The 26,059-nt window shown below is 35.5% G+C and overlaps 1 protein-coding gene across 2 annotated transcripts in view; it reads right to left on the reverse strand.

The window, feature by feature from the left end:
- Positions 1-26,059, reverse strand: part of COL11A1 (collagen type XI alpha 1 chain) — a 251,063-nt gene that overhangs the window by 115,503 nt on the left and 109,501 nt on the right. For both annotated transcript variants that reach the window (XM_075558829.1, XM_075558828.1), the window contains 14 exons: positions 22,359-22,412; positions 21,618-21,671; positions 21,467-21,520; positions 21,200-21,253; positions 19,646-19,699; positions 19,504-19,548; positions 18,321-18,374; positions 17,774-17,818; positions 17,474-17,527; positions 16,959-17,003; positions 8,436-8,489; positions 7,237-7,281; positions 5,988-6,041; positions 5,855-5,899 (listed from right to left, as the gene is read on the reverse strand). In XM_075558829.1, the coding sequence (XP_075414944.1) occupies positions 5,855-5,899; positions 5,988-6,041; positions 7,237-7,281; positions 8,436-8,489; positions 16,959-17,003; positions 17,474-17,527; positions 17,774-17,818; positions 18,321-18,374; positions 19,504-19,548; positions 19,646-19,699; positions 21,200-21,253; positions 21,467-21,520; positions 21,618-21,671; positions 22,359-22,412 (711 nt within the window). The remainder of the gene's footprint in view (positions 1-5,854; positions 5,900-5,987; positions 6,042-7,236; positions 7,282-8,435; positions 8,490-16,958; positions 17,004-17,473; positions 17,528-17,773; positions 17,819-18,320; positions 18,375-19,503; positions 19,549-19,645; positions 19,700-21,199; positions 21,254-21,466; positions 21,521-21,617; positions 21,672-22,358; positions 22,413-26,059) is intronic.

Genomic DNA, 26,059 nt, shown 5'->3' on the forward strand with positions numbered 1-26,059 from the left:
GTGAGTAAGAGAAGGTGTGATAGAAATATGGGTGTTTTAGTTGGTAGCAGAATTTGAGAAACAATTATTTCACGTGGAGGCTATGAATATACTTAAAAATATCAGCTCATCACTTCCATACCCTGCTTCCAAAATCATCACTCTGAAATGAAAAGCTGATTACATCAGTTTTGACTTTAAAGAATTTCAATAACTCCAGATTGATGATGTTGAATCTAAGGACCCTCATGATCTAGCCCCTGTTATTCTCAGCAGTCTTGTCTTTGTTCATGAAGTCAGACTCCAAATTCCCATCTGAGTTGTGTTAGTTATTCCACCCACTAACTTGCAACCTGCAAATTGTGTTCTTTGTCCACTGAGTGATACTTTATGTTTCCGTTCATAATTCTACTAGACAATTTCACTGTCTTCAATATTCTCATCCTAACATGACCTTCTTCATTTTGTGTGGATCTGCTAAATATGTTGTAACAATATGCTAGCTTGCATTTAATAGCGTTCTCTTTTTTCCTACAAAAATCACATGAAAAGAATCATGTCTTGTTAACATCGGTATCTCCAGTCCCTAATATATTGTGACGCGCGTAACCAGTTATTCTCTGTGGCAGCACAAGGGTCACTTGATGGGCCCTATCTCGACTCGGAGAAACTGACCCTACTTGTTGGCACACCGAACTCAATGACTGGTTTCCACATCGAACCCTGACCTCTGCCTTTCTCTGCCTGAGCTCCAGAACTGAGAGGTCCTGTACTCTGACTTTGACCCCAGTCTCTCATCTCTCAGCCAGTGTTGGATTCCCAGGCTCAGGTAACCTCATAGGCAGGTCCTGCTCAAGATACTTAGCAGACTGTCTTGGAGTGACCCCGCCAGGCATGGGCCTGGGTCTGAATTTGGGAGGAAAAGTGAGTTAATTTGGTTTTGTGTCAACTTGGTGCATCTACGAGAAAATATTGGTGGACCTCAACTTTCAATCAGGACCCAGCCTAGTGATGACTCTACATGGGTGTGGCTCCTTTAGAAGAGAATCTATATAGGGCATGTTTATCTTGCCCTTCTATTTACTGCTTGCTCGAATCCTGCATATGGCTTATAGAGCCAGTGGCTCATGTGGCCTACCAACCTGGAACTGTCAGTACCTGGCCATGCTCCTTCCAATCTTGGCTCCTCATGACTCTGTGCCCCTCAGTCTGAGATCTCCCAATCCCATGCTCATCAAATGTCAGCCATGCCAACTAACATCTTACTCTAGGCTGCTTCTTGATATAAATTTGTCTTGGTCAAAAGTTTTTTTTATACATATATGAGTGTCACTGTTTTGCTTTTCTAGAATATACAGCCTAAAACATTAATTTATTCCATTTTGTATAATTTTTATCTTTTCATTTTTTCATGTGTTCATGTCCTTTGGAATTATAAGAATTAATTGTGCCATTTTATTAAAAATTAAAAACTAAATTAATAGAATTTTAGCCTTAGGGATATAACACAAGTAAGCTGGGTTTATTAAAAATGTTTTGCTATTATAAATCAGTACTAGGGAGATTTTTATTAAAATGAAGTTCTCCTAAAACTGCATCAAACTTTTAATAGTCAGTCATTGATGTCATCTCATCTGACAGTGTTACCTGTTGTGATCCTCAAGCCCCTATTTCATCAATTATTGTTCATTCCTTCATCAGAGTTTTAAACGGTTCAGAGAATACCTGTAATTATGAGAGTATGTGGCATGAACCTGAAAAAAGTGATTCAAACTAATAGCTTGCCTCTCTCAATGTCATGGTGTCAATTCTGACTCACAGCGACCCTGCAGCTTGCCTACTCCTAATACTTCTCACAAGCTTCTCAATTTCCTTTTAGACAAAAATATGATGTTTACAACATTCTATGGGCAAAACACCCTATAGTTAATATTATTTCCTATGGACTGGATCATTGGGCAATGGTAAATTCTTAGACACTGAAAAGGACCACTTAACTTCCTATTGACTGTCTCCTCATTGCCTTATCCCTAGTGAGAAAGGTAATTACACAGTTGCCAACTGTAGTTTAAAGAATACTGAACTCTATATCTAAAAATCAGTAGCAGGTTTTAGGATTGCACCACGCATATTTTAAGAGTAAGATCTCAATGAAATGATACTATTTCTATCAATTCTTTCTTTTCTATACAGGACTAATTAAAGAAAGAAATCAAGTGACTCTTAATCTATTAGGTATATCCTTGAATAAAGGCTACTTTGAAAACAACACTATCTGGTTACTGAGCTTTCCAAATGATCAGATGTCAATTGAGCCTGTGTAAAAAGGAAGCAGTTTTGTAAAACATAATATATATATACATATATATAATCTATGGAATTTTATTAATTAGAAGTAACTTAATAGAAATGGGTTTCTTTTGGTGGTTTTAATTCTTTTATTGAACAGTATTGCTTAAAGACTAGGGAACAAACATATTTCTAAAAATTTGGAGACCATTAGCTCTTGAAAATTGGTTAATTTGATATTTCCATGTTAGTTAACAATGTAATATTATATATGAAAGATCAGACACTTTTCACATTTCTCTTTTATCTCTCTTTAGAAAAATGATCAATTATATATAAAGCATACTCAGAAAAAACAAGTGCATTTAAACTTCACTAGTATTTTGTAATAAAAGTGCTTCAAATAGAGAAAACCACCATTTTAAAATTCCATGAACACGTATGTATAGTTTCTCTGAATTTATAAAATAATATACTTCTTGACTGGCACAGAATAAAATTTATAAATGTAAAATAGCTTGGTGATAATTTTTAACCCTCTACTTGCACTTAAAATGAGAATCAGAGGAAGTGCACTGTCTTCCTGAGTCTGCATGCTTAGTGCTTAGTGTATGTTTAGAACAGGCAATCTACAAATTATAACAAATTCAATACATCTGAACTATTAATGTGATCAGATGGCAATTCAGCAAGGCATTATGCATCCTGAAATTCACCTGTGATGACCAGAAAGAAGTGGAGTATCACCACAATAGGTAATGTAATTAAAAATTCATCATTCGGAATGGATGCTGCTTTCATAAAAATTGATTTTTAAATGAATTTTGACAATTCCAATCATTTCTTTGGTTATTATCATATCATCTACTGGTGTCAATGTGAGGATTATAGTTTTCTTTGCATTTAGTTGTAATTCATAGGGTGGATTAGCATCTTTGATTTTCATCAGCAAGTAGTAAAATTCTTCATCACTTTAAACAAGTAAAATGGTTTCATCTATTTATCACAAGGTGCTAAAGAGCTTCTTGGTCTATTTCCTTAACATACATAGTGAATAAGTGTGGTGAGAGGATACAGCCCTGACACACACCTTTCCTGTAAAATACCGGTGGCATATCTTCTAGCTTCACCACAACCCATCAGCCACCACAGTATGACAAACAGACAGAATATTGGATTTTGACCGCAGAATCTTTCAATACTGAAATTCAAGGTCTGCATTGCTTTCTCAATTCTTTCAGGTTGATAAATGCTGAGATGTGCTTTTCTCTTAGATTTGAACTCCTGTTCCCTGAATCATGATAATATTTTACTGTTTTCTCCAGCTGTCTTTGTGATTAAAAAAATAAAACTTTTTGTTGTGAATTAGATGGATATTTACAGAACAGATCATCAACTTTATATTTCACATTCATAGACTTTCATCTCATCCATTGTTCCTCAAAGTACTTTCACACTCTGCTTGCTCCTCTTTTGTGTGTTTTTCTGTTTCCATTCCTCATTCTCCTCCAGCTCTTGGAATGATGTCCTGGGATAAATACTGTCCCTTTGATCTCATTTGGTTAGTTTTCTTTGTGTCTGGGTTTACCCAGGGGGGTGGGCTCAGTTCCAATGCTGATGGAAGACTGAGAACCATGCTCTCCAGACTCCCCACCTATCTCTTGCCATCCAGCAACTCTGACCTTCTTCATGACTGTGATTTTTTGTTCTGAATTTCTCCCATTCCACCCAAGACTTTACAATCTAGGCTTTCCGAAAATTGGTAGCTGAGAACCATCTACTTCTGCTCTCAGGGTTGTGGATCCTGATATTGTTGGACTAATTGATTCCATAAGTTTTAGATTTTCATTACTCCTATTTCCTCCCATCTGTAACACCGCAATAGTTTTACCTTAGATTGCTACTCACAAACATATCCATCTCAGTTGCTATTTTACCCAACTAAGGTGTCAGACACTGTGTTTGTGAATTATGTCATGCCCATAGAGCTTGGTGTCCCCTTGACTTTGGTCCTAATCCCCCAGGCTTAGTGAGACATACCCTCCAAAGAGCTTGTTCATGTTTATGAAGAATTCACTTTGCCTCCTGAATGCTCCACCACAGTCATGCATATATTTGCAGCAAAGATAAGTAGACAGAGACAACCTTTCTCTGTCATAGTCAAACAGATATTCTCTGCCCCATCTATATATTTCCCTGGGTATATTCCCAGTCTCTCACCTATACCTGTTCAGCCTGCATGTCTAGCTAAGCATCTATTCCTAAATCACCACTGTTGCTGGTATATTTCCTCATTAAATTATTTTTGGTATATTTTTCATGTACTAGTATTTGTCTCTGTTGCCTTTAAATTCTATAGGTCTCCCGGTGCCTTTCTTTCTTTCTTCTTCTAATTTTTACCAACCGTCCTCTTGTGTGTATTATATCTCCCTTCACTTTAATCAAGCAAATACCTATCTCCCTCTAACCTGTGACTTTCCCTCCTTCCCTTCTATTGTCACCCCTGGTCAAAATCAAAGTATATTTCCTTTAGTTTCACACCTTTGTCATCATCTATTATACTATCATTGTATATCGCCCTTTCTTCCTTTAATTTTAAGTACTCTGTGTTCAAGAGCAAGTTTCAGAATCTCTCTTCAAACAACCATTTTGATCTTTTCTCTGGTATTGTCTCTTTAAGTGGCCTCTGTTTTTATCACAGCCACACACAAGGCACCATTGGACGACAAAGAGACAGGAGACTAGCCAAAGTGAGGCGCAGTAGCCATGAGTAGTCCATGTATCAAATCTGTGGGAATTTTATCTTATGTATTGCTCTTTGTATTTTATTATAACTTAGAGTCAGAATCAAATTATAAATATGAGTGACATCATTCTCTTTGCATAATATTTGAAGAATTTGGTGGCATAAACTCCTATGAAATATCTCTTTTAAGACACTCATAATATATGTTCCTCCCTTTAAGCCAACAAAATTAAAAATGATTGTATAAACTAGGATTTCTTCATGCACAGTATGAGGAAAGTTCTTTTAATCTACTGTTCACTGGTTTCAATCTTTATTTCCTTCTAATTACTTATTTTGCTTCCCAGGATGATATCCTTATTCCTAATTGATTTGGGGTAGTTTTAACTTTCTTTTTTTCCCCCCGCCTGCCCCTTACCCACTCCCTCTAGTTTTAACTTCCATGCAATGCATTTCGACTTAGGGATTTTGGAAAAGAGGGAATAAATATTCCTCTGATGTTGATACACCTAAATATTGTTCACCCACTATAGCAAATCCATTCATGTGACTAACCCTATACTCACAAAAGCTATCCAAATGTGTGATTAAGGGGGGCCCTCCCCACTCCACGGCAGCTTTATGAAAACTCTGTTTTGTTTTTTTAATTCAACCATCACCTCAGGATACAAGGCGCTATGTTTAAAACAAAAGAAAATTCAAGACACTTGACCCAAAATTAGACTAGTAGTTTCTGGTAAGAACTCAGTATATCTGGGTTTTACAAATAAAAGGTCCATTGCATAAAAGTTTTAGTTTAAATGTGTAGCAAAGTGAAATCTCTAAATGATAATAGTTTACCTTTTCACCTTTAGAGCCTTTGAGACCTCTGACACCATCTGCTCCCTGAGGAATAAAACAGAAGGATTACTTAATGCTAACAGTTTGCTTTGACACCCATCAAATAGTGTGAAAACCAAACAAGAACATTTACCTTGACTCCCCGAGGACCAGGGTATCCAATCGGTCCCTGGGGGCCAGGAGGACCCTGAAAAATGGGCACTGCACTTTAATATACATGACCACAAATATTACTCATCCATAACCTCTGTATTTACTAAATAATCTACAGGGTCTGATATTTTGCTACTATTAAACTTTGTAACAATTTCTTGGATAGCTTTTAATATTTGTTGTTAGATTTGGTAAACACAATGTCTAACCAGAAGTGCCCACTGAAAGTGTGTAAGGAGGCTTCACGGAGCTCTGGGTGTGCATTGGTTATGCATGGGCTGCAATCCCCACGGTCAACAGTTCGACAACCTCAGCAGCTCTGTGGTAGGAACATGAGGCTGTCTCCTTTGGTACAGTTACCATCTCAGAAACCTCACAGGGTCACATTGAGCCAGGGTTGACTTGAAGGCAATGCAAGAGAGAGAGAGAGAATTCAACGTGTTTGGGGAAAAAACTGCCATTTAATTTCACTTTCCACAAGCACTTTGAAACCCTTTGTGTGATGAAAATTATATATATTTTCCATGCTAGGTTATAGTTTAATAATTTACTTAAAGTAATAAATATAGATCATACAATTTCAGTTACTATGGTAATGTTGAGAATTAATACGTATGTATAACTAGCCACTTAATACATATTTATAACTAGGCACTCTAAGTAAAAATATTTGGCCCTACCAATTCTATTGAAAACAGTATTAATACTGACTAAGCATTTATTTTGTCATTTTTCAAGATATATTTATAATTGAATTGCTCTTAAATATATGCTCCCTTGTATTAAATATTAATAGGAAGTAGTAGGTTAGTACTAGCCTAAAATAAGTACTTAATTGACAATAATTTGTGGTTCATTTCATTTCTATACTTTATATGATCACTTATTGATCATAGAGTATATATGCAAAAGGTAAATATAGCCCTAATCACAACAATAATCTTAAAAACAGGGAGCTAATTTAATTTATAGGACTTCTAATAAAAAACTAAAATTTATCACAGGCATGCTTATCTCTTAGACCCATGGAAAAAGGATTATGGGAACACTTATTGGATTTAAATGTTAAGAAACATTATTGACAAAAATAAACAAATATATGCAAGTAAAGAAGGAGTGTAAACTCCTGTATGATTTCAATCTTAGAGGAATATGCCAATGACCAAATTAAGGCATTTTGTTTTAGGAATAAATTAGTAGCGCATGTAAACAGATACACTGCAACATACCAAGGCACCTTTATCTCCAGACTGGCCTTCTTTCCCAGGGTGGCCCTAGGTTGAACAAAAATATACTGCGGTTAGAACACTATTATTAATCTGTTCTTTTTTGTAGTTGTTTTTATTGATTTACATGTTACACATTGTATTTTAAAGAATGAAGTTGCTTTGCATCAGTGTATTTGGCAATACACAGTGTTAGAAGTTGTGACTCTTGGAAGGAAATACAAGCTAATAATTGATGCACGTAAAGTCACCAAGTACGACAAATCTTGGGAAAAGCTAACAAATCAATATGCATTAACAAATTAATAGTCATTAAAAATGTAACTCCAATCTCCAATAGGGTCTTACATGAAATTTACTGAGTTTGAATTGATTTTTATTTTTCACATTGAGCTACTGATCATGTGTGCTAATTCAAAAAACAACTGTGTAATTGGTACATTCAAAAAGAGAAAGATATAAAATAGGAAGAATATTACCCATTTTACTGAAACTTGGTTAGTGAAAATGTACAGTGATATCACTATTATAATCCATAACACCAATAGAGGCCGAATTAAATCTCCTGTGCCTTAGGCTTTACACACTTGAAAAAGTGCTTTGAAGGGGGAAAAATAACTAGACACTTAAAACACAAGTGTGGACACTTCAGCATTATACTTTTATCACTTCTGGAAGACTACCTTAAAGAAACGTCAATTCTATTTTTGTAGAGCAGAAGGGAGTCCTGAAGGCTAAGGAATTTCCATGGAAGAATCCTGATGATATTTACACAAGGTGAGAACCTTCGCCTGAACTGTTAAAATATGCCTAGTTTGGAAAAGAGGATAAGACAGTGGCGTGCTTTCTCTGAAATACAGAAAATAGGAAAGTCTTAGAGATGGAAAAATTTAGAGCATGGTGAGAGAAAAGCAAGATCTGTTTGATGATGGTTCATGAAGAAATTGGAAAATATGAGGTTGGGGGCAGTTTGGGGTGTAGAGCGCCAGAATGAGTTTATCCAGAGGCCACTGTGAGCTTACGAAAGGTTTTGCAATATCAAAGTGACCTGATGACATGGACTTTTACTGAGATCAATCTTTAAATTACTGGCCACATTTGCTTTTTTAAATGACTTCACAGAGCCATTTCCAAAACACATGTAAAATTGATTTTTGAAGACAATACACAGAATGTTTAATGACCAGGAAATTGTTACTTACAGGAGGCCCATCTGCACCAGCAAGTCCAGCAAGCCCTGGTTTTCCTTGTGGTCCCTAAACAAATACAGAAATAATCTTTTATTAAAAAATAAATAATGAAGGAAAATCTCCAAATTTGAATAAATAGTAATATACAACTAATGAAATCATTGAGTCATCTTTTCCTACTAGAAGAGAAAAGCTTATTAATTTATTAGCAAATCATCTGGAAGAAATGACATATAAACATGAAAAGAAGTAAATTTAACAGATGTCAAAACATACTTGTACTTAGCCAGCTTAGTATTCCTAAATGTGTCTTTTTAATAAATCATAGGTGTGGTTTTGGATACCACAATAAATGAGAAATAAGATGATAAAGGAGAACATAATATAAAGGTCTTGAATAAATTGACTTTTATAATTAAAGAAGTAAGCAAAGGATATTATCATCAATAGCATCAATAGGTGGCAATTCAAAAACATGCTAAATAGCAGATTTTAAAAACTAAGGTATATTAAAGTATTTCAAGAAACATAAGTTGTAGAACGATATAGAAATATAAGTCTAATATTTTATGTAAAAAGAGTACTCTTTAATATGGAAGAATCAGATAATGAAAAAGTATCTTGCCATTTAACACATTAATTTGATGCATAAGCAAAAATGGTTGTCTTATTTAATTGGACCATTGCTAAGTTTGCCACACGGTAAAAGTTGTTTTTTGCAAGAGATAAACCCTTTCTGGGAAAGAAAACAAAATTTGCTGAAAATAATTAGGACATTTTGTCTCAGACAATGAACTACTATGCTTTCTAGTCAAGTATTATCCAGGATTTAGCTACAATTGAAAGAGCAAAAAAAAAAAAAAATGAGCAAGCCCAGATGATGGACACATTTTAAGGATTTTCCGTTCTCAGAAAATATATAGGTAACCAATGTATCTATACTGAGTGATATTATAGATTTTATTCTAATAAAGTATCACCAAAAACACTGTATTATTTTTTATTGAACTGTGCACACTTTATAATTGAGATTACAGGAATCTTTCACAGAGGGTTTGAAGCGTCAGACCCTTTACTTCTCTCTGGGATGTTTTTAGTCACTTTTTATTAAAATTATGTAAGGCCAATTATAAAATAATATATATTTTCCTGTTCATATTTGCCTGTCACTAATTTTTGTTTCCTAAACAGTTATGTTATTTCATATACATATATTTACATATATATACACATATATATGAACACAGAACTACTTCACTATATTAACAGTAATAAATGCAAATGATTTACTAGAGAATAATAATGGATTATTTTGTTGAAATATACTTGTAGGTAGAAGAGGGAGATTAAAATCAGATCACTTTCCAAATCAAGTTATAATAAACCCTTCTATTTGATAATTATTTGATAGTTATTCTTTTTCTAATTACTTGAGGAGTCCACAGAGGGAATACATTTGAATGAATGAAAGAAGAATAAATTTCAAATTTTTTCAACATTTAGTAAACCAGAAAACTAGACCAATTGTTGTTAAAATGATTATGCTTTATGGTAGTCCCATGGGTGTAGGAATAGAACTGATTTCTATAGAGTTTCAAACCTGTGACATTTTGGAAACAATCAGAAGGCCTTTTTCATAAGTACCTTGGGAGGATTCACACTAACCACCTTCTCAATAGTATTAAAAGAGCTAAGGTTTTGTTTAATTAGAAACTTCTTCAGATTTAATACAGTAGTTAAACTGTATTGAATGTTGTATATAGTGTCAGTGCATTCTGTGCAGTATCCACTTTTAAGGCTAAGTTCCATGAATAGTTATCAAAGTGTTTGGGGAATATTTTAAACAGTGCTAATCTAAACTCAGCTCTTTTCCAATATCCTGAAAGGCCCTGTCTTTAAATAGTACTATTTTTTATCTGGCTTCTTGTGGTGTAGTACACTTGCTCCATGGAAGAATGATGGTGCTTTCTACTCCCATAAAGACTTGTGGTCTCAGAAACTCACAGAGGCAAGTCTATTCCGTCTTACAGGGTTGCAATGATGTGAAATCGATTCTATGACAGTGAGATTTTGTTTTTGCTTTATTCAGACGGAACTCATAAATTAATACAATCCCAGTGGTCTTTTTTGTAAATAAATTAAATCACAGTACATATTTAAGGTGTGATTATCTAAATGTCAAGAAAAACAATATAGCAAAAATTTTAAATAGTATTTTGAAACTATACAGCACCATTTAAAATGTATTTTGTAATAAATATACTGAAAGCAAGGCAATCATAACTTAAGAAAATATTATTTTTGTTTATCTTGCATATTAAATTAAGTGTGTATCTCACTCACTCACTCACTCAGTGCCATCAAGTTAATTCTGACTGAGAGGAACCGTGTCGAGAGAGAACTGCCCCTTTCGGTTTGCAGGCTCTGTAGCAGTAAGCCTCATCTTTCGACTGAGGAGCAGCTGGTGGTTTGGAACTGGTGACCTTACAGTTAGCAGCCCAATTCATAATGCCACCAGGGCTCTTTTGAAAGTATATAACATTAGTTAAAGCTCTATTTATGTATGGAGAACAGTGTCGGTCAACTTAAAGATTATTATTTAATTCTGTTTTCGAGATAACACTGATCCAAAATAAATAGAATTCAACATATCAAAAGATAAAAATAACATAGATAAAACATGAAGTGTATATTACTCTATATTGGATGTAATATAAAATAATATTTAAAAATAAAACAGTTGCAATATAAATCAAATGGTTCCCTATTTCTTTTTTTCCCCTTCTAGTTTTGGTCGAAATTAATTGTTTTTGTACTTTTTACTACATATGTAAAAAGTTCAAGGGCAAGGCGGAACCTGCATACAGTTAAGAAAGATATGATCTTGCCAGAAGAAGTGAACTAGATGTTTTGTTTTATTGTTGTCTCAACAAAGGAAATTCCTGGGCACCAATTTCATTTAATAGGCATTTCCTCATAGGAGAAATTTTATGGCTGCTTGTCTTCAGTTTAATCAATAGCAAATATAATATGTCTGTGACAAGCTAAAGCACAAATGAGTTACCCAGATTTTAACTTCTTATCCAAATTCGAGGTTAAAACTGACCTTTGGGACTTAAAATCATAAATCCATGGGCCATTTCCAATAGTACTTCTATATGGACTATCATGCACAAAGCATCCACAGAAAAACAATGAAGAGTTCTTCAATTTAAAAGTATTTTATTGTTAATTACATGGTAATTTATAATCCAGATCATCATTACAGCATTTAACAACTTAAGCTAATTATTAACCCTCCCAATAGCTTTCCCCACCCCATATTCTTCCCCTCTTTCTATCTTGTAAAATGCGAGCCTGCCATTCATCCAGGTTAAGACCTTGGATGTTAATACATTTGAGCCCACTGCTTATCTTTCCCTCTTTTTCCTTCCTCCCCCTGGTAACCATCAAAGTCTGTTCCTTTTGCAATAAAACCTTTGCCTTGATTTTTTTACAGCTGTTTCTCACAATATTTATCATTCTCTGATTGGCTACAGCACTCAATATAAGGTTCTACAAATCTGTCGGAGCCAAAGATTGGACAGATATGTGCATAGAGTGTTCACTGCAGAACTATTTACCAAAGCCTATCAGGGAAGATCTGATATATAAACTTTGGTACACACACACACACACACACACACACAATGGAATACTAAGGCTCATCAAAGAAAAACAATGAAACCGTGAATGCCCCTTAAATTTGAGGAGTTCAACTCTTACTCCTCAATAGTAAAAGGTAAAGTATCTCATTAAAATTTGATTAAAACGAGGCTAATTTTAGTTCACAGAAAAATACATGAGTATATATTTGACCATAGAAGATCTAGGAATGGCCACTAAGCCTATGTAAAATGGTGAACATCATTATATGTTAAGATTACAAAATATAACAACCTTGAGTAACCACTCCAAAAAAATGTAAATGCCCATAAATAAAAGAGGCAATAACAAGTGGTGGTGACAATGTGGAGAAACTGAAACCTCACATTTTGGGAAGGAAGAAGAACAGCTCTACTGCTTCTACAAACAGTTTAGAACTTTCATCAAGAGGAAAGGCTAAGCAGACATTCTATACAGACCATCTACAACAAAGACATAAGAAACTAAATGAAACACATTCCGATGATAATGTCACCCAGGAATGCTGAGCTTCATAAGAAAACAGAGAAAACTGATTGAGTGTCGACCAGGAGAATTAGCTGTATAGAAGCAATAGGAAATGCAGATGGGTAAATTGTCTACTAGCCTGACATGGCTTGATTTTCTTAAACTTTTTCAAACATCATTCAATCAAGACAGAAACCTGACAAGAGAGAAACATCCTAGGAAGTTCCCCAATTACTTCTTGGATCAGAAAGATCGTCAGTTATTACACTCACTCTCTCACAACAACCCCACCTACATCTGAAGTCAGAATCACATCTTGGTGGACCAGGTCCCCTGCTTCTGAAGATGTGTGAACTCAGCTGTAATAGACTGTGTCCCTGGCCACCCCTGAGCAAGCTAGAGCGTCCTCCATAAACAGATGCCCTGCTGGACTGTAAGAGTTTCCGCTGGAAGCAAGCACTCTGATGTCTGAGCTAACATGAAGTATTTCCAGAACAGATGCCCTGATGCTAAATCCAGGCAGACTAGCAGGAACACCATTGGGTCTTCCGACCTCTTTCCATTCTCCTCTAGCCCCTCCCTGTAAGCTCCTTGTCTGTGGAGGTTGCTGACCCTCTGGGTACCAGGGACCCTGCCTCCTTCCAGGTTTCTTCTCTCTTGGTCCTGCCTCTGTCCCTGGCCCTGTGTTCTTTACTCTCTCCTTTCTTCATTCTCTCTTTTTCCTTTGCTGTCTTTTTACTTTTCTCTTAGTTTTTTTCCCTTGACAGCTCTTTTTCCTCAGTATCTTTACTTCCCCTTTCTAGTTCTGATTAATTTATACTTTCATCTCCTTTGTATTAAATATTAAATTATTTCATTGCTGCTTGTCTGCTTTGCCCTACTTGCTTTGCTTTCTCTTTGCTATTATCTATTTTATTTGACCTTGTGTAGTACATAAATCAATATTTACGTGAGCCACCTCAAGTGAGAAAGAAATAGTACCCTACTTCCTGCGGCCCCATGCACTGGATGAGGGTCACTAGACTTTCTTGTAGCACCAGATCATCGGCAGACAGTGTATGAACCAGCTCTCAATTGTGCTACATTAACAGTAACAGAAAGTTGTGCAAACACTAACATTCTCTATCACATCCACTACTGCAGCCATTCTCAACCCGTGAGCTGTAACCCCCCTGGGGGTTGAATGACCCTTTCACAGAGGTCACCCAATTCATAACAGTAGCAAAATGACAGTGATGAAGTAGCAACAAAAGTAATCTGATGGTTGGGGTCACCACAACATGAGGAACTGTATGAAAGCGTCGCAGCTTTAGGAAGGTTGAGAACCACTGGTCACGGCATTAGGAAAGTTGAGAACTCTTCTACATACAATTATCAGGAAAAGAAAAACACAAAACACATCACAGTGCCTTCAAGACACTAGAAAATTTTATCTCACAGAAAAAATCAAAACCACAACCATGCGTCATTTCTTTGTTCTGTTCACACATCTGCCTCTTGACCCATGTACAAGATTTGGATAGACACAATTCCATGTTCTGGAGTTCTCAGTCTTCTCAAAGAGAGCTATAGTTTGTTATAATCCAGACAGTCAAATACCTGGCAGAGTCACCACAACACATGGAGACATGTTTCCGTGCTGTGAGCTAAGGTCCATCTGACATCAGCAATGATTCCTTTGTTCCACGGCCTCTTCTGATCTGGCCTGAGCCTCCGACAGCTCCCTGTCAATGTAGCGCTGCAACTGTTGTTGGATGACCTGCAGCAAAATCTTGCTTGCATGTCACAGTAATGATATTATTCCATACTTTGAGAATTCTTTGGACCAGCTTCTTTGAACTGGGCACAAATAAACCTATCTTTCTGTCAGTTGGCCAAAAAAGTGTCTTCCAAATTTCCTGGCATTGAGTGAATGTTCCCAGTGCTTCATCAGTTAGTTAAAACATTCCCATTGGTGTTCCATCGATTTTCAGAAACTTGTTTCTGCCTAATGCCTTTAGTGTGAATTGAATTTCTTCCTTCAGTATCAGCAGCTTATGCTCACATGGTGCCTCTTGAAATGGACAGATGTTGACTAGTGCTCGTTGATACGGCGACTGTGAGTGTGATTTTCATCTTCTCTTGAAGCTCCCTGCATCATTCAATATTTTGCCCAGAGATTCTTTCAACAGTGCAACCTCAGGCTTGAGTTTTCCTGAGTTCTTTCAGTTTAAGGTATGCCAATCATGTTCTTCTTGTCTCGGTTTTTAACTCTAGGTTTTTTTGTTCCATTTTATTTATCTTCTAAAGTCCCTTTGAAATTTTCTGATCAGCTAGCTCTCTGACTTCATCATTTCTTCCATCTGCCTTAGGCAGTTATGATAAAGAGCAAGTTTCTGAGTCTCTTCTGACATCCACTGTGATCTCTTCTTTCCTTCCAGTCTTTTGAATGACCTTTCACTTTTTCCATTGTTGATCTTCCTGATTTCACACTACAATTCATTAGGCTTTCTGTCATTAGTGTTCAAAGGGTCCCATCTGTTCTCAAAATTCAGGTGATATACATTCATGATCATATTTTGGCTTTCCTGGACTTGTTTTAATTTTCCTCAGATTCAAACTGAACATACATATGAACAATTAATTGTGGTTCCACAGTTGGCCCTTAACCTGGTTTTAGTGTCTTGGCTTCTCCATTACCTATTCCCATTGATATAGTTAATTTGATTTCTGTAAATTCCATTTGGAAAAGACCCTATTAACAGTTACTTTTTGAGTTCTTTAAACAGAGTATTTGCAATGAAGAAATTGTTGATCTTGCAAACTTCTCTCATAGGATCTCTAGCTTCATTTTTAACACGTCCTTTTTAACTAAGAATTCAAATCCATTTTCCATTATTTCATTCCCAACACTGTAGACCATATGATTTTCTGATTCAAAATGGCCAAACCAGTCATTTCTGCTCAGCAACAAATAGAACACAGACTTCTATGCATTTCATAAAAAATTTGAGAATTTTCCATTTTCCAAGATTCACACTCTTTATATCCAAGTTCTGATTATTAATTTATAATTCCAGATATTTCTTTTCATGCTCCATCAGCAAATAAAGGTACTGGAGGCCTTGGCCTACAGGCTTTAGTCCATCCATATCAGGGTGGTTGACTCTACTTTGAGAAGGTAATTCTTCTTCAGTCATCTTTGAGAGTATTTGGTTCCACACAGGAGACTGTCCATCTCTGACACTGATTTGAGGTTATCCATTCAGTTTTCTGAAGCTAATTCCTCTGAGGTGGATGGCCTGTCTCTTCCTGGGTCGTAGTGTGTTCTTAGCCTACAAGGTATACTGAAAAAGCATCACGGCGACATATACCTCAGCACAGAGTGGAAACAAGTGGGCGGGCGGATGGGCGAGTACAATACTAACAATCAAAAGCTGTAAGCTACTGGCATTTTTGGAACACAAATAAACACTTCAAATTAAAATAAATGAAAGAATACAAACACAAAAGCCACGTAATGTATCATTAGATTAATATTAAATTTTAATAAAAGGAAGCCAATAGACAGAAATTGGATAAGTGACCATCTCAGTAGGAAGATGGGGATGGAAAGTGTCTATAAGTTGAAATGACATTTCTTTCTGCAGCGCAGTAAATGTTCTAAAATTATATTGTGATGAAATTTCTACATCCCTATAAAAGTACTAAAGTTATTGAATTAGATATACCATATGAATTTTTATGATACGCTAATTATAATTCACTAAAGCTACTACTGAATGAAATAATATGTTCATGTAATCAGCAAGAAGATGAAAAAAGGCATTATAAAAAATCAGCTCACAATAGCATTGTAACTACAGTGACAAGAAAAAATACTTGGAGAATCTGACTGAGCGGATCTGGGAAAAAGACATCTCTTTAATTAAAGATTTATTCTTGTTTTGATTCAGACATTGAGTTATTAGTAATATCATTTTCCTTTTATATGTGAGTAATAGTAGTAATGACAACTTCACAACTTTCCCCTAATCAGATCTTGCTAAAAATCCTTTGTCACAAGCCAACCTAATTACATTTTTTTAAAGAATGAAAAATAAAAGAACCAAAATAAAGAGAAAACCTGCACTCATTCCAGTACATTTTTGAAATTAATATAGCTGAGAATGTCACATTTGGAAGCTGTCCAAATGGAAGCTCTGCAAACTTTTATCATTCACTCTTCAGAAATGGATGAACGAATTATTCTCACATTGTACTCTCGAGATTTAACTTCAGTTTAGTCAGAATGAGTACAGCCATCTAGATAGCTTATCAAACCACAGACAAGCCTTATTCCTACATAGAGTTTTAAACCCGAATTGATTCCCCAGACTTTACACAAACAACAAAGTAACTTACTTTTTCACCAGGAGGACCGATTGGACCTTGTGGACCAGGAAGACCCTATTTTAAAAGATTTGATTTCACAAGTCAGGAATCATATAACAAATCTTTGCTTTAAAATACTAAATTATTGGGTCTCTGTGTCACATGAAACACATTATGAGGATATATATATTTCTTCTCTCTGTCCTCCAGAAAGTCTGGGGACACTGCACACCGTGAGAAGTTTGGCACTAGCTACTCTTGGCAATGAGGTGTAATATGATCCTATTCAGGACCCTTCTCAAGGCTGTTCTTCCTGCTGGCATTCCAGGACCACCGCATGAAGCATTTTTCTCTTGGAAAAAGTGGGGCTCTGAAAGTTTGCTTAAATTTTAAAAAGAAAAAGGAAAGAAAGTAAAATGTTTTCCTACAATCACATTTTCAATATGTTTAGGGCTATATAAAACATGGCGAGGCGATCCATCTTCTTGTTTAAAGCCATTATCTTACCCCTTTACCTCCAAGGAGCTACAGTGGCTCAGACTTACCTGAGGCCCTGGATTTCCTTGCTGACCTGGAGGACCAGGCTCCCCTTGGGGACCCTGCCAGAGGAAAATATACAGTGTCTTTAATGGGACTGCACAGTAGATGCTTTTACTGATGAATTGAGAAAACAGCCCTCAAACCAGTTTTCCCTCTCGAGACTTTGGAAAAATCTGGCTAATTATTATTAGCAGACATTTCTTACCCAAATGTTAAAAGACATCATTTGTTTAAAAGACTTAGCAAAAAAAAAACGGTTTGTTAATACTCAGCTTGGATGATGATTTATTTTGTTCTCTACCTACCATGTTTCCTTTGGGGCCTTGAGGACCATCTATCCCTGCGATACCCTGAAATTGGGGGGAAAAGATTATGAGTAAATCTAGAAACTACACAAAAAAGGGTTACCTAATACGCCAGCACATACCAGCTAGGAGAACTGTAAGTCAATGTATGAGCTCTCATGCATTTTCATAGCATTTTCCACTTAGTAATGGGGATTTGGTATGTCAATACAGTCAGTAAAGTGACCAAACAGCTCCAAAGTCAAGCTCACTTCAATCGGCAGACTGTCATCTCCTAACAACCGTATAGGGCAAAGAACTGGCCTGTCAGGTTTTCTAAGATTTTAAATCTTTACCGTAGTAGCCGCCTCATTCCCCTCCCCCCAAACTATAAGGCTATTGGAGGGTTCAAATCCCTGACCTTCCAGTGCATCAGGCTGACAAGGGTGACAAGCACCACCATTAGAGCTCAGAAGATGAAAATACTACCAAAACTTTCTTCCCGGATTTATATAGTCTGCAAACAGATTTTCTTTAGAAAATTTCAACTGCTTCTAGTAATACATACAGGCTGCCCTGTGGGCCCTGGAGTCCCCCTTGGTCCCAATAATCCTCGAGGACCCTAAAAGAGAACAAATCAAAATTTGACTTTAATTTTTTTTTAAGGTTTACAAACATACATCCTCTGAAGAAAATTCAATGTAATGTCTAGAGTATAGTTATTTGCATGTCTTTCAATGCACAGAAATTGTGTTCAAAATAAAATTTTTAATTTAACAGAAACATAAAGTATTAATCCTAATCTAAAATCCAGAATGAGAAACAGCAACTTTTATTACAGATACCATATTTTTTTATTCTACAGACTTACACAAAAATTTAAGAAATTTTTAAAAATTTAAGAAATTAAAAAATAGACATTTTAAACCTTTGCATAAGTCAACTTTATATAATTTTCTAATTTGAATGGCATTCCTGAATTTTATTATTAAATCAGAAAAAATTATACAACTATGAGTGCAAATCCTCATTTATTTTACATTTAGGATTATCTCATTTTGAGAAAGATTACTCACTGAAGCAAATAAACAAATAGTTGAATAAATGTGCAGATTTTAGAAAGCATATCTTAGAGGGAAATTTTCCTATTATTTCTACTTTGTTGAATTTATTTCTCCTTCTTTCCCTCCCTCACTGAAAATGGTAAAACAATTACCGTCTCTTCTATTTACTTGGACTATGGAATTTGTCTGGAGAGACTCTGTCAAGTGGCAAACTAGAATTAAAATTAGCAGGGGAATTTGGGTCTAGTCTTTTACCTAGCATATATAAAATGCTCATGGGGGAGGATATATGTGATCTAGTGTATTGTATTTCTTTTCTGATATATAATCATTGTAGCATTCTTGTTTTCTCCTTAGAGTCAATAGGTTCATTTAGCTTAATAACTACAAATATATATGTATATATTAGAGCTCTTGATTTTTTTTTAAATAGAGGAAAAAAACAACTAGAAAGATTTTAGAGGTGGGATATGTTATCTTCTACATTTTCCTCTCTCAGTTCCCTAAGATTTTCTATATAACAAAAATAGAATTTTATGTATTCTTTCCCTTTTTTATGTTAAAATTATTTGGTTTGGTCACAGGAGACCACACTATGTACCATAGTTTGCCAAAGAAATTAGTTATATGTAGATTAGTGGGCACTATTACTCAAAAGACAGGCTACTAAAAACCAAAGATACTTACAGCTTCTCCCGGGAGACCCCGTGGTCCTATTTCTCCGTCTTCTCCCTGTCATTGGCAGAATGGATGTGAGGATGATGCCATTAGACAGTGCATTTCAACATGACTCAGTTCCCTACTGCTTAATTCAATGTATGTTGTGTACCCTCATTCCGTCTTCTCCAGGAGCTCCAGGGGGACCTTGAGGACCTCGCTCACCCTGTGAAGTAAACAGCCGTGTTAGTAGATGGCATGAAACACAGTACTTACAGGTCTAAAGGAAGCCCTTCCAGCCAAATACAACAGAGGGTATAGAGGGAAAAAAATAGGCTTTATTTGTTTCAGATCACTTCATAGATAGATTACAATTTTATAATATTAATTGGCTTTGCATACAAGTTTTCTAGAAAATAACATGTTTCCATAATCTGAAATACAGAAAAAGTTAAAATACAATATCTGAAATGACATTCAGATGATTAGCCATTAAACCATTTAAGAAGTGTTTAGGCTAAACATTGTTTTCAAATGGAGAAACTTTGCTAATTTCAACACAATTTTATACTTTCGTCTGCTTCTGCAAAAGTTTATGTTAATAAAGCACTACTCTAGCGGTATGCATTAGGGTGGATTTTTTGATACATGAAATTCGATATGTAAATTTATACATGCTAGGCACATGCTATTTTTGCTGGATATTTACAGAGTTTAAATTTCTCATCCAATTTACCTTATGGCTGACTGCTCTGTCTGTATTTCAAAATGCAGTTATTCAAAAGGTACTTTTTTGGAGAGAGCACACTTTGCTTAATTTGGAAGATTCTCATAGATGTCATAATATAAATACGTAATAGATTGCTATTCAGCATGGTAGTTAATTTAGCTTTAGAAAGTTTAAAACTCATATAGGCTTGAAAGCTCATAACTTCACCAAGGTGATAGCTTGGGGTGGCTATAGCATCATCTAATGGCAATAATAAAATGCACGGTCTCCAGTAGGATTAAAGATCCCTGGTGGTAAGGTAGGTTATGCTTTGGAAGGCTAATCAGAGGCAAATCAGTTCAAAACCACCAATGGCTTTATGGGATAAAGATGAAATTTTCTATTTCCCTACAAGATTATACTCTCAAAAACCTGGGGGAAGTTCTACTCTGTCTATGGGGTGGGTATGAGTCAGAGTTGACACCATGACAGTGAATGAGTGAGACAGTAATATTGTATTAAAGGCACACAGCCTACAGATATCTTCTTTTCAGTATATTTGCATACAAATAATATATGAGAAAGGTTGAGGCAATTGTGAAAATTTAGAGACAATGTTAAATTTCTATATTTGCTCTTCTCTTAATACAAAATTTTCAGATATGAGAGAACTTTTACAAAATATTTGTGGAAACATCCATTGTTTCCTTATTTTATTTTTCCATAAACTCTTTGAAGTCTCCCCATACATATTCCTAAAGTCTCCATTTCAAAGTATGTTTGTATACAAGAAATATTTTAATTTCTAAGAATAACTAGAGAACTAGCATAAATTTCATATATATAATTTTACCTCTCTAACTTTAAAAGCATCTTGAATGCAATATTTCATTAAATTAATTTAGAAATCTTTCATATTAGTTTTCTACTTCTGATATCTTAAAGTAAATCAATTTCTAAAATTACATAAAATTCCTACTATGCCTTCTTAAAAAGTAACAAAATGATATATCTTACCTTGTGACCTTTGTCACCAGGTAGACCTGGAAGTCCATCAAATCCTCGATCTCCCTGTAAAATCATCATCGTCATCATCATCATCATCATCTCTATCACTATCTTCATCATCACCATCATCATTTGCATTTCCAGACTATATCTGTACTAAAATTTGATTATGACATATTCTTCCCTATCATGAAGTTTTATCTTAAAGTATAAAATGTTCAGGAGTGAACTGGCATGCAAGAAAGACCTTAGTAGGAAAATGTGGGAATGCCTGACCTTTGCCCCAGGTTCTCCTGGCATTCCTCTGCCTCCATCAGCACCAGGACGACCCTGACGATACAAAAGCATAAGCAAGCGATGGAGATTCCCAGCAAGACAACCGATGCCACTAAAATCCCCTCTACCATCCAAAGAAAATCATCCATACCCTTTTCCCAACTTTCCCTGTGGGCCCAGGCGGTCCTTGGACACCTCGAGGACCCTGGAACAAAACAGCACAATTAAACGACTGCAAAGAATTCCTTATGAATGAGTACTTGCACATACGCACACATAGCTTTAGGAAGTGAGACAGGCTTCGCTTGATCTTTGCTTTCATGCAACTATTCATTTAAGTAAAAGAAAATTATTTCTTAAATACAAATGGTGATAAAACAGAAGCTAAGAAAAGATTCTTTTCTAAGTGACTTTTTGCCAAAAAATCTTATTATTTTGTAAAGCTTATATATAGAAACACGAATACATTTAAATATATGCAATAAAATGTGGTTTTCATCTTTAAAAAATCCCCAGTTGTTCGTATTATTCTCATATTAACTTGGGAGCTTGCTGCATCCCTTAGGTAAAATGTGAGTCATTTATCATAATCCCCTTTCCTTCCAACTTCTTTTCCTTCACTTTTTGATGCCCTCTCCTATATATGCCTACATTTCTTTAAGCACAATGTCTGGTATATGTGTCTTTGATCATCTACAAAATGCACATTTAGTGCTTGTTTTAAATTAGTCACATCACGAATTTACGGTGGAATCTAAAGACTCTTCAAATAAAATAGGTTATATAAATGCTGTAAGTCATTTACTAATTTAACAAATGCAGATATTTTAAACCTCTTATAAATTAAAATATTTTCTAAAACATCTGAGTAACATATCTAACTTTTCTTTACCTGAGGGCCGGGATCACCACTCTCACCTTTGGCCCCAGATGAACCAGGTCCCCCCTAAGGACAAAAAGTGCATATATGAGTCCTTCCACTTGACAAGATTCTACCTCTCCTATCCTATCATTTGCTCGTTAAATAACTAAGCAGTATCCAAAAGATAACCCACCACCAAATCCTGGTTTTATCAGATACTAAATTAAAATTTCAAATTTTTTATGTAAATGTCTTTTTAAAGTATGCTGATTTTCTTCCAGTAGATGAATTACATTTAAGTGCTATTTTGATATGACTACACAAAAACACTCCAAAGAAAGAAACTATGAAAATGGAGGAAGGAAGGGAGGGCAAAAGAAGGAAAAAGAAGAAATGAGGACAAAATCCTCTGTATTTTTATAGAAATTCTTTTCCATGAAGTCAACCTCAAAACCACATTGAAATTTTCCCCAATATTTGCACACATAGTGCACTTGAAATAAGAGGTATTATTCTACGGTGTAGTATGGTGCTGTCAGGTAAACCTTAGCCTGAGAACTACACGGTGGTTCAATCCCACAGCCACTCCCTCAGGAGAAACATGAAGCTCTCTGTCCCTTGGGTAAGCCTCAGAAATCCTACAGCATGCATTGGCTCAATAGCAATGGGCAATATCAGAGGCAAGACATTTTCATTAAGTCCAGAGTCACTGAGCCCATTTACACAACAATGCCTTGGAAAAAAACGTTATTGCTTTTACACTAAAAAGTCTCATATATTGAATTGTCGAGCAATGAGAAGTCAAGAACAGACTGCATCACAAATGTCTTCAAGTAATTTCAAAGCACATTTCCCAGACTGAATTTCTGCCCCCACTTTAGAGCAAACACTTGCTAAAATGTTTTACATAATTCAGACTATACAACACAACCCTTATACATTAACAGGAAAAAACAAACAAAAAATGACAAGGTCATTTTAAATGGGTGAAATTTGTTTGAAAAAATAATTATAGGATATTTAGCCCCTGCAAAATGTTGCAGGATATTATATTGGACATGGTACTTAAAATTATTTAATATACAATGCACTTAGTGATTTAAGACACTTATCGTTTATTAAAATCAGTACATATTCAAATAAATAATACATTAAATCAAAGTACAGCAAAATTAAGAATTATTCTAAATCTTGAAAAGACAGATAGCTAGAGCCTCCTTGTGGCTCCCAAGTGAAATGACTGACTAATCCTTACGACTTCCAAGGAATATGGCAACCCAAGTAACAACGTTTTAATCTTGGAAATTGCAGGAATAATTTTCAGTCTTCCGATGAAGAATTCTTGCGATGGATTTTTTCCAAAAGATACCAGAGGTTCTATAATAAGATTATTAATCACTGAATTGAATGCAACTGATGAACAGACAATTTATTTTAATTATTTCAATGCGTTATGCTCTCGAATTATAAATATTAACTATTCAATAGATTATAAGACTTAATAATAAACTTTGTCCAAACACATATTATAAATATTGTCAGATGATGTCTGATTGTAAAAGAATAAGAATTTTAAAATTCCATGTTTCCTATATATTATATAATATAGAATTTCATTAGCCTTTAACATGTTTCCATTTAAAGAGTATATATATATTTATGACAAAATATATATATAAGCAGTTACTTTCTAAATTTTAAAATAACAGGGACTTTATAGACTTTAGAATCAATACTCAAAATCAATAATCATTCAATAGTGTATGACAAAAGATATTTAAAAAATGAAATTATGAAAAGGGGGAGAAATTGTTTTCCTTCTCAATTCCTTTCTTTAATATGTGTTATTATTCTTAGATGCTGTTGAATAATTTGCAAATCATAGTAACTCTGCATACAACAGAATGAAGCACTGCCAGGTCCTGTGCCATCTTCACAATTTCTGTTAGCTTTCATTTCATTGTTGCAGGGTGTGGTAGTTACAAAATCTTCTGTCAATTTGAGAGGATTACCAGTGAAGGGCTGGTCTGGTCTGTCAATCAAAATATAACCAATGAGTCCTCTGTGTGGGCATGGCTTTCTCCTGAGAATTCTGGGAATTCCTGTTTTGTCTCCTTGGAGTGGGGAGACACTTCTCTCTGTCTGTTCACTCCCTGGGAGACACTTTACTGATGAGACACATGGGACTATGGTAGTAACCCGAGCTGGAGGAGCCACATGAAGGCCCCTGCCAGCACTGTAGTGCTTACACCACCACCGGGTCCACAAGACTTCTCTCCCACTGGCCTGTGTTGTTTCTGCCTTCGGCATCAGCCTGTGTTCCGTGAGTCTGCAGAGTCCTTTATTGATTGGTATTGGACATATGGCTAATATCAGACTCATGGATTTGATCTGCACTGGGCTGGGATATTTTCTCAATATTCAACTGCTCTTGTATCTACATCTCTTTCTTATATACATATGCATGCTTATGAACTTGTTTCTCTCTAGTCTACCGAGACTAGAAGACAGGGACATTGTGTCAATCTAAACTGGCAAGGTTCTTCCCGTGTTTGCCAACCCCTTACTTTGACAAACATGATGCCCTTGCCAGAGACTGGCGCTTTTTGAGAACATGGATTAAGTTTGACAGACAAAGGCTCATCATATTCTTGTCTAAGAAGCATTATTTCTGTTCTTCTGTAATTAACTAGAAGGTAGTGAGTTCTTCTGGAAGTCCATGTTAATTTCGTATTACTGCATATACTTGAGAATAAGCCAACTCAGTGACAGCCAAGGCACCTAATTTGAACCACAAAAACTACATTAAAATGTGCTGAAAAGCTCGGCTTATACACTAGTATATACGATATTTGCCAACACCGTAATTCTAATGCAGCAATTATTTTCTAGCATTTCTTATTCAGTGTTGAACTTTCATAAGCATATGAATTGACTGAAAATGCTATGGCTTGGAGCATGCACATCTTAGTCTTCAAAGTGACATCTTTGCTTTTTAACACTTTAAAGAGGTCTTTTACAGGGGAATAACCAAATGCAACACTGCTGTTGGTAGTTGCTGCCAGTCAATTACAACATATCTGGACACCCTAGGTACAACTGAATGAACCACTCCCAGTCTTCCTGATTAACTGTCCAATGCTCAAATACAGAGGAGGCAGTTGACCCTGACTTCGGTCAGGGCAACTTAGTCCTTCTGACATCTTGTCTTCAACACGTTGCACAGCAGATTCTCTCAATGCAATGTGTCACCTGTTTCTTTTTTTTCTCTCGTGATTGATACTTAAATGAGCATTAATTGTGAATGCAAATACAATGAAATTCTGGACAAGTTCAATCTTTTCTTTATCTATTGGTCCACTTGTGAAGATTTCTGTTTTCAAAGACTGGGCTTCCTAATCCCATAATTCAGTCTGGGAAACCCACAGCAGGGTCTCTATTAGTCAGCATCTACTCAAGGGTAGTGAGTTTGGCTTGGATGACATCAAGTTGTAATTCAAATTGAAGACTACAGTCTCTGATTTCATCAGGAAGTGCTGTAACTAAGGTTGTATAACAGTTTTCCCTGAACTAGAATATATTTTTATTTGTAAAATTTCAAATTATGTTTAATTTAAAGTTGAAACAAGATATTGATGAAATTTAAAGGTGATCATAATTAAATTTTCTGAAATTAATAGATGGGCACATTACTCTTAGTGATATGAGTATTTTCATTTTATTGATTTTAT

Source organism: Tenrec ecaudatus, chromosome 1 (assembly GCF_050624435.1).
Source record: "Tenrec ecaudatus isolate mTenEca1 chromosome 1, mTenEca1.hap1, whole genome shotgun sequence".
Taxonomy (NCBI): Eukaryota; Metazoa; Chordata; class Mammalia; order Afrosoricida; family Tenrecidae; genus Tenrec; species Tenrec ecaudatus.